Source organism: Bos indicus, chromosome 23 (assembly GCF_029378745.1).
Source record: "Bos indicus isolate NIAB-ARS_2022 breed Sahiwal x Tharparkar chromosome 23, NIAB-ARS_B.indTharparkar_mat_pri_1.0, whole genome shotgun sequence".
NCBI classification, from domain to species: Eukaryota; Metazoa; Chordata; class Mammalia; order Artiodactyla; family Bovidae; genus Bos; species Bos indicus.
In genome coordinates this window covers 32,862,222-32,872,281 of record NC_091782.1, presented here as the reverse complement: position 1 = coordinate 32,872,281, position 10,060 = coordinate 32,862,222, and the positions used below count along the sequence as shown (strand labels likewise).

Here is a 10,060-nt window from a genome sequence, read left to right as displayed (position 1 = left end):
TCTTGGTCTATCATGTCCTCTGTCTACCTTTTGTCTGTGGAAAAACTTTAGCTGAAGAATAAATTAAATCAGAGAAGTGAGAACACACAGGAAATAAGGAAAACAAAGGAGACCAAGTAATGGTTTAGTCATTCAGTTCAGTTCAGTTCAGTTCAGTCCCTCAGTCGTGTCCGACTCTTTGCGACCCCATGAACTGCAGCACGCCAGGCCTCCCTGTCCATCACCAACTCCCAGAGTTCACTCAAACTCATGTCCATCGAGTTGGTCATGCCATCCAGCCACCTCATCCTCTGTCGTCCCCTTCTCCTTCTGCCCCCAATCCCTCCCAGCATCAGGGTCTTTTCCAATGAGTCAACTCTTCACATGAGGTGGCCAAAGTATTGGAGTTTCAGCTTCAACATCACTCCTTCCAATGAACACCCAGGACTGATCTCCTTTAGGATGGACTGGTTGGATTTCCTTGCTGTCCAAGGGACTCTCAAGAGTCTTCTCCAACACCACAGTTTAAAAGCATCAATTCTTTGGTGCTCAGCTTTCTTCACAGTCCAACTCTCCCATCCATACATGACCACTGGAAAAACCATAGCCTTGACTAGATGGACCTTTGTTGGCAAAGTAATATCCCTGCTTTTCAATATGCTGTCTAGGTTGGTCATAACTTTTCTTCCAAGGAGTAAGGATCTTTTAATTTTATGGCTGCAATCACCATCTGCCATGATTTTGGTTTAGTCATTAAGCATAGTCAAAGACTTTTAGTTCCTTCTCAAGGGATATAGATAGTATTCTTAACCATATCCTGGGAACTATTTTATAGATACTGAATTCCCACCAGGTGGAGAGTTCACTACATGGTGACGAGACTGTAGCCATGACATAAGCTGCCACAATTGCTCAAGAAATGGAAACAAACATACCCTGGAAGTGAAGATTGACTCTACTTAAAAAAGTCAAGATGATGCTAGTCAAACCACCGATGACCCATTCCAAGATGGCTGTGCTGTTTCTGCGTGTAGGCCCTTCCTTAGCCTATAGAAGTTCTTGCCCACTGATTGTCAGTGAAGTTGGCCTTTGAACAGGAGTCTGCCCCCTCCTTGGCCCACGCTGGTTGCCAACATCCAAAATAAAACAAACTTTCCTTTCCACCACCTGGCTTCTTTATTGGCTTTTTGAATGTTGGAGTGGCTGGATTCCACTTTCATCTTCATTAAGAAGGGAGGCCCATAACTCTTTGGTAGCAGAGCCAGAAGGTTAAAAAAGAAGAAAAGAACAGAAGTGGGACTTCCACTTATGTAACCAATTTCCTAACACATTTTATTTTAACCACTTTAAGCCTCTATTTCTGTATCTATGTATCTTTGGAAATAATGAATGACTGTCTCACAGGGCACTTATGAGGACTGAGTGAAACAATCCTTTCAAAGCACTCAGCACTGGTGTCTAGATAATAATGATAACCTTAATAGATCCTCCCTATTTCTAAGATCTTCAATAAGTGTGCACTACTTGGTACTTTCTAAATTTAAAGAATTCTGAAACAATTTCAATTTGTGTATACTTGGTCCATTCTGCAGAATAAATATTTACCTTTATTCATATTTTCTTTAGTCCTTTCTTTACTTTCTTCTTAAATTGTGATTTTTGTTCACTTAAATGCAATCTGTTAAAAAAAAAAAAACTATAAAGATAATTTATACTCTAGTTCAATTTGTCCCCTAACCATCTTCAACCTTACTCCTACTCTTGTATAGAGAAGTAACCAGTGTCATTAATTTTTAAAACTTTTATAAATATACACAAAGTCTCAATTTGTTTCTTTTCTAGCTTTACTTCATGCCCCATCTTCCTCTAGATATTACCCTCTGCCCCTTTCCAGATCATTCATGTTCATGTTATTTAGATTATAATGTTAAGAATTAGTCATTCTTATTATTCTTAAAAAAAAACTAGATATTTTCTCATGTAATCTCATACTGACACACAATACATAATAAAATTATATCTCAGTGTCTTAAATTATTGGTTTATAAAAGTAGGGCCATGTAATGTATTTGTTTCAGCATTTTTGATTTCCTCATTCAGCAAAACCTCAGGAAAACATCTCCAAGACATGTGTTAGTGCTATAATTCCTTGTTTCAGATGAATGAATATTTTCCATTCTGTGAATATATTAGATGGTAAATTTGCTATCAAAGGACCATATATTTTTCTTCATCATTGGTCATTAAAGTATTTCTACATCAAACATTATTGTTCATTTGTCCTATCTAGGGGAATGATTCCTGCGAATAACAGCACTAGATTGAGAGTTTATGTAGTTTTTAGAAGACATTGCCATATTTTCCCCAAGAAAACTTGTAACTCTTTGAATTTCCACCAGTAATCTGTGAGTAGCACTTTTCCTTCATTCTCATTGGCAATAAAATTCAATTCTTTTGCCTCCAGTCTGGTGAGTATGAAGAGATTTATCATCATTATTTTAATATGTCTTTCTCTATTTGAGAATTTGGTCACACTCTTATATATCTTGTTCATTTGGATTTTGTATTCTAAATCACAAAGAGTCAGCCATGACTTGGTGGCTAAACAACAACAACAAATTGTCTATTCATATAATTGCTTTCCTACTGGGATATTTGTGGGGTTTTCCCATGTTTGTTAAAATCATAATCTTTTTTTCAGAATTATAAATATATGTCTTCTAAATCTACTCACCTGGAAAAGAAATTGAAAAGAACTTGAATATGATAGCCCATAAAAATAGAAATATAATATTTTGGCCAGAATAAATACTATAATATAAAACATTCAAATTACACAACAGTCTATATAATTGTGAGTTAAAGAAGAACTTGGTTTCTAAGCCTGGAAATTTTTAAAATCCATAGAAAAATATAGAATATATTGGTTCTACATAAACTCTTTAAAACTGATTTACATAAAATGTGTCATAAACCAAGTTAGGCAATTTGCTTAAGAGAAATTAAATTGAAGTCTATTTTCTGATACACAAATCAAAAGGTTGGTAGCATAACCTCAGATGGGTTCTCAGAAAATTTACACACAGAATAAAAATTCCTTCATGAGAGAAATAAGTAACTTTAGACTAGAAAACAAATTCCAATTCAATAACAGAAAGTCCAAACTGTCTTTGAAAGATATTTTAGTCCCCACTGTCATTTTGTCTTAGACAAAGTTGAGGATTCAGTCCCTAGAGAAAGGGTTTGCTGAGCAAATCAATGACGAAAGAGGAATATCACTTCATAAAGCTGTCCTCTTTCTCTCTTCCCACTGGGTATTTGCTATAAACTATGGGGGAAGACTCTTACCAATATTGATAGAGAAAGCACATTTATTTTGAAAAACTAGCTGGAAAAAAAAAAAAAACAAACTTGAAAACAGCAGTTGATGCACTAATTAAAAGTGATGCCAGAACATCATTCAGATCGTCTGTAATACTTCATTCTTATCTTCCAGTTAACTCTGAATGGAGACATCATGACTTGCTACATTGTGAGTGTAACTAAAAGAAGCTGAATGAATTCCATCAAATCAGTTATACAGCTAAATAGTATATGAAGACGTCATTTTATCCGTGCACTTTAAATTAGTCCTATTTGAACTCAAGTCTTCTTGGACATAAAATTGATCTATCACCAATGTTTAAGATGGAGGTAAGTAGCATATATTTCAAAAAAAATGACACTAAAATTTGAGTATTCTAAGCATGCGTTTCATGGACTGTTTATATTTCAGATCTCAGAAAAGACCAACAACTTATCTGTTAGAAAAAATCTGATTTATCTAGCTTCAGCTTCTAAAAATCTTTTTTATATATTTTGTAAAAGTATATATTTTATATGTGATATAGTTTATATTTTAATCATATGTTTTAAGAATATATTACACATGTACATACAAATTATATTATATATTATGTACAAATATGTTCAAATGTTTTTTATACAAATATATTTTGAACATATCTGTAAAATCTAAAGGAAATAAGAACTTTAGAGCAGGTCGGTTTTAGGTTCTAATCTTTAGTCTGTTATTTACTAGCTCCAGGACCTAAGGAAAGTAATTTCTCTAAGCATATAAATTCAGTTCCTGCCTGCAAATTTAATCTTAATAAAATGAAAAAAATTTTTGACAAACTTCCTTGTGTTGATAAGCCAATCTACAATGTATTAGCTGTGTGAAAAATTACTCCTATTATTCATCTTTTTGGGCTTCCCTGGTGGCTCAGACAATAAAGAATCCTCCTACAATATGAGAGACCTGGATTTGAGCCCTGGGTTGGGAAGATCCCCTGGAGGAGGGCATGGCAACCCATTTCAGTATATTTGCCTGGAGAAACCCCATGGACAAAGGAGCCTGGTGGGCTACAGACCACTGAGTCACAAAGAGTCAGACAGGACTGAAGTGACTGGGCAAAGTGTCTCTGAGTTCCCACATCACTATCATACTTTGACTAACATAAGCATATTCATCCTTTTACTCCTGGAAGAATATGGTATCTATGTGGTATTTGGAAGCCTACCTTATAGGGATATGAAATAATTTAAGAAAATGTAACAGTAAACAGTTTTCATGCTAAAAGGAAAGTACCATTCCTATAGTCTTACTGAAGGTAACTGATATCCAAAGCTATTAATTAACTTGTTCTATTATACAATGATTTACTGGCTATTTGGGGACTAAAATTCTTGTTAATTCTATTGTCTCAAGGCTCTTTCCATAGTGTTGCTTAAAATGATGCTTCCAAGACTGTTGAACTTTACCTTTTTGAATGTTCAAGGTCAGATATGGGATAAGAGAATTCAGTACAGAGATGATAGATATAAGATTAATGCATCACAGATAAAATTTATTAATATCTCATCAGCAGCTTTCTAAACTCCTTCTATCAACTTCCAGTAACATCTGTATTATCCCAGTTATACTCCCTTTCTGATCCACTTGATATCTCTCATAATTCAAATGTTTCCTTCTGCTGCCCTCTTGAATGCTACTCAAAATGAGATGAACAGTATCTTGAGATTCTGGCAATATATGTTTACTGAAAAGCAGAGGAATCTTCTCAGTGCCCTTTCAGGAATTAGCCACAATTGCAAGCAATTAGAGAGATGTCCACAGGTAATACTCAGGAGCCTGTCTGATATAATTTCAGAGAAGCAGATAAGGACTTCCTAGGTTTTTGTTCTTTTGTTTTGTTAATAAACACTTCAGTCCTAACACTGGGAATATGAATCAGAATTCAAATTACTTAAAACTTCTAAAATGCAAAAATGATAGCACAACTACTTAGTCTAAAGATATACTTTCAAGAATGGATAAACATTTGAGGTTACTGTGTGTTTGAAAGGTGAGTGAATGGACAAAAGAAAAAAAAAAGAGTTAAGCAAAATACAAGAATTCAATGTTCTGAAATCTCCCATTTCCTCATTACTTTCTGGCTCCACCACCTGTAGATCTTATTCTGCTCCAGTGCTTTGTGCTGGAGTAATAAATATTTTCCCCCTTACTGTGCCCTCACTGAGTACAGGATATGAGAAGATATTACATATGACAAGATATGTGAACTAATATATCATATTGATGCAGAAGCAGTTTATCATGTTTGTAAGTAGCGAATCTCAGAAGGAGAGGGGTCAGTTGATTAAAATAAAATTAACTGATTCCCTCTACTGTAATCTTCCATAGAGAGGACTTCCTTGACTGAGTTTCAGGAAGTAACATCCTATCTAGGATCAGTCAGGAAAGGACATTGCCCATGTGAGAGAAGAAAATACATGCAATGTCCTCCATGATGAGATACCTCCTGAGCAATAATATAAGAATTGTGTCACTCTGCAATATTACATTTAAAGAGATACTGCACCTTATCCAAACAGGAATACTGAGAATGAAAGTGGCTCTATTACCAAACTGCAAGCACAGTAGGAGTAACCGCAGCAGTCCTGGGTAAACTGGGGAGTGTCATTCACCCCAGTTACATGGACTAGAGTGGATCTGTTCAACACTTATGCAACTCAAGGAAATTATGGATTGTATGAAATCTCTTTACTGAGGCCATTTATCCTGTTTAACCTGATTCCTCCATTCCTTGGCAACATTTTTTTTTCCCCAATAAAATTCAAAATGCCCTTCACCGCCCCCCCCGCCCAATCCATTCCTTAGAAAAACTCCTTGCAGATTCAGATATAATTTTAAGAAAACATGAGGAGTTTAAAAAATTAATTTTCTTGCAAAGATCTGCACCCTAATGAGGATCAAAGTATTAAACTAAAGCAATGCTGCTCTGAGAGTTAAATACAGCGAGTAAATTGATATGTGCGTGTGTGTGTGTGTGCGCGCTCAGTCCCTCAGTCATGTCCAACTTCTGTGGCCCCGAGCACTGTAGCCCACCAGACTCTCCTGCCCATGGAATTTTAAGTGAAGATTTTTTTTTTTTAATGTGAAAAGAATAATGTCTCCTTTTTAAAAATTAGAACAAAAAACACATAAATTTATAAATAATTCTGCTTACTCTCCACCATCCCCATTTCTCAGGAGTAACACTTTCTTCTGTATACTTCAAGGTAATTTTAAATTTATGTATTAGTATCTTTATGCATGTATGTGTAAAATACTGTTTTATAAATTGATAGAATTATGCTATACAAATGTTCAGTAACTACTTTTTTTCATTTAAAGATACATTTAAACATCATTTTACGTCTATATCTATGACTATGTTTCTCAAAGTTTTTGTCAAATGAGAGTAAAGCCATTTTTAGGGGACTAGTAGTCCCAGAAAAAGTAAAACAAAATTAAAATACACATTGCTATCTTTCAAATGAACCTGAATAATCATGAAATTTTGTATTCTGATATTGATAAAATAATAAAATAATTTAGAGTGTCCTGTTAAGATTTCTTCAGGATGAATACATGTTTAGCAGGTGGAACTGACACATCAGCAGTTTTAGGAAATTCAGGGCGCTGAATAGCTTTTGCTTAAAACATCTCAAGAGGGCTTCCTGTGTGGCTCAGAGGTAAAGAATATGCCTGCAATGCAGGAGACACAGGAGACGCAGGTTTGATCCCTGGGTTGGGAAGATCCCCTGGAGGAGGGCATGGCAACCCACTCTGGTATTGTTGCCTGGAGAATTCTATGCACAGAGGAGCCTGGCAGGCTTACAGCCCATGGCATCTCAGAGTCAGACATGACTGAAGTGACTGGGCAAAGTGTCTCAGAGTTCCCACATCACTATCATACTTTGACTAACATAACTGTGTTTCTATGTGCCAGGCACTATGCCAGCCAATTTTCACTGAAAAATCACATTTATACTTCACAGCAGGTGGTTACTAGGATCCTTACTTTGAGGGTTGATAGTTTGGGGGCTAAGGAGGAAAAAGGAAGGTGAGTTTTCAACTGGCATAACCATCTTTCACTGGTAAACTTAGAAAATTTATAGTTTTATAAACCATAAGTAACTCCTCTCTGAGCAACCTCAGAGACCTTGAAACACTCTAACTTCTTTCATCCACACTGCTCTGTTTCTAAGGGCCAGGGTCTAGACTAAATAATATGTGTATATGTTTTATATCAAGACAACCTAAAAACGCAGGATTATTTTCACAAGTGAAGAACATGAAGATCAGAGGATAAGAAACATTCCCAGTGTAATGTAACTAATTAGTCAAGGTAGCCTATGAGCCCAAGTCCAGTTCCAGATTATTAAATAATCCCTTATGAATTCTGAGCTTCTAAAATAAAAAAATATATATATGTTCTCAGTTGTGTCCATTATTGATACTTTCTACATGTTCTTTTGGGGGGGAGGGGTGTGAAATTTACACAATTTTAATTAATTTTAATTTACACAATTTTTAAACAGGGAATCTCATTGGCATTAGGAGAAAATAGATGACGATTGGGGTAAAGAGCTCACCTGCCAAAGAAGGAGACGCAGGAGATGTGGGTTCGATCCCTGGGTTGGGAAGATCCCCTGGAGGAGGACATGGGAACCCACTCTAGTATTCTTGCCTGGACAATCCCAAGGACAGAGGAGCCTGGCGGGTTACAGTCCATGGGGTCGCAAAGAGTTGGACACAACTGAAGTGACTCAGCAGGCATGCAGAGAATGAATTCAAATGGCAGGAACTGTGTCTATATCTATCTAATAGTAGGTACCCAGGGTAGAAAAAAGTGAGAACAATGAATTTACAGAATAACAAAAGATCAAATTTTGATATTTTATAAAGAATAAGTTCTATGAGTACAGAAATTGATGATACTTTAAAATTTTTGAAATTTATTTTGCTAATACACTTAAAAATAGAAACACTTGAAATACTTGGAAAGATAAATATGTATATTTTTGTCAATATATTTTCACATTATTAATAGCATCATTCTATAAGTTTATACAAACTATTAGCAAAATGCTTATAACTGACAGTAAATAAATGTGCTTGTTAACTTACTTTTTATATTCCAGAGAACCAAGAGCTGACCATTTAACATGAATAGGATCAATGAGAGTATCCCCCAAGAGTTCATCCTCTTAGGTTTCTCAGATCGACCACGGCTGGAGCTTCCACTCTTTGTGGTGTTCCTGATTTCCTATATCTTGACCATCCTGGGCAATCTAGCAATAATTATTGTGTCCCGTCTGGATTCCAAGCTCCATACCCCCATGTATTTTTTTCTTACCAATCTCTCACTCTTGGACCTTTGCTACACCACACGTACAGTTCCACAAATGCTGGTAAACATACGCAGCATCAGGAAGGTGATTAGTTATGGCGGCTGTGTGGCACAACTTTTCATTTCCCTGGCTTTGGGTTCCACTGAATGTCTCCTCCTGGCTGTCATGTCCTTTGATAGGTTTGTAGCTATTTGTCGGCCTCTCCACTACTCCGTCATCATGCACCAAAGGCTCTGCCTCCAGCTGGCAGCTATGTCCTGGGTTAGTGGCTTTAGCAACTCAGTATTGCAGTCCACCTTGACCCTGCAGATGCCACTCTGTGGCCACAAAGAAGTGGATCACTTCTTCTGTGAAGTTCCTGCTCTGCTCAGGTTGTCATGTGTAGACACAACAGCAAATGAAGCTGAACTATTCTTTATCAGTGTGCTATTCCTTCTAATACCTGTGACACTCATTCTGATATCATATGCTTTTATTGTCCAAGCAGTGTTGAAAATACAATCAGTGGAAGGTCGGCGAAAGGCATTTGGAACATGTGGCTCCCATTTGATAGTGGTGTCACTTTTTTATGGCACTGCTATGTATATGTACCTGCAACCACCATCCCCTGCCTCCAAGGATCGGGGAAAGATGGTATCCCTTTTCTATGGAATCATCACACCCATGTTGAACCCCCTTATATACACACTTAGGAACAAAGATGTAAAGGGTGCATTTAAGAGGCTGATTGCAAGGATTCTCTTAATCAAGAAATATCCAAGTGATAGGCCTTGTTAAAGCCTTGAAGTTTACTATTTTAATAATTTAATAAATTTAATAAAATTAATTTAATTAAAGTTAAATGAAATATGTTGAAGTTGCTTTAGTCTGACTACTGTTAGAACTATTATCATGAACTTCTTTAAATAAAATGTCACTGACAAAAAATTACAATTATTTCCTACTGTCTACCTATAGTCATTGCACAAGTCCTGAGAACTGGTGCATTATGATCCCCTAAAATAGTGTAAGCTTGAAATATTTAAAGTCTCAGGCTTTATAACACTGGTTTGTGTACTTGGTAAAGATTCTTAAACTTCTGTGAGTCTAGAATAAAAGTTTAGGAAACATAAAATTTTTATACACGTTCAAATATGCTTACACACACCACAAATATTTTCTTAATTACAGGAGACAGAACAGAAGTCCATAAAGCCATCCAAAGCCCCCTCCTCTTATAGATATAAAGTTAATGATAATAGCTTAAATTTTAACACTATTCCCACATCAACACAATATTTGGGTTCCACAATGATTTTACTTCCACAGTTTTATCTGGATCTTCTCTCATGTCTATACTTTCCATTTATCCTAAATTGAA

At 36.0% G+C, this 10,060-nt stretch overlaps 1 protein-coding gene across 1 annotated transcript; it reads left to right on the top strand.

The window, feature by feature from the left end:
* The first annotated feature begins 8,514 nt into the window (after nt 1-8,514).
* LOC109576727 (olfactory receptor 2B2-like) lies at nt 8,515-9,477 on the top strand. The gene has a single exon (XM_019985365.2). The coding sequence runs from the start codon at nt 8,515-8,517 to the stop codon at nt 9,475-9,477; it is 963 nt and encodes a 320-aa protein (XP_019840924.2).
* The last annotated feature ends 583 nt before the right edge of the window (nt 9,478-10,060 follow it).

Coding starts and splice junctions, on each gene's coding strand:
- LOC109576727 (XM_019985365.2), top strand. CDS start 8,515: ATGAATAGGATCAATGAGAGTATCCCCCAAGAGTTCATCCTCTTAGGT.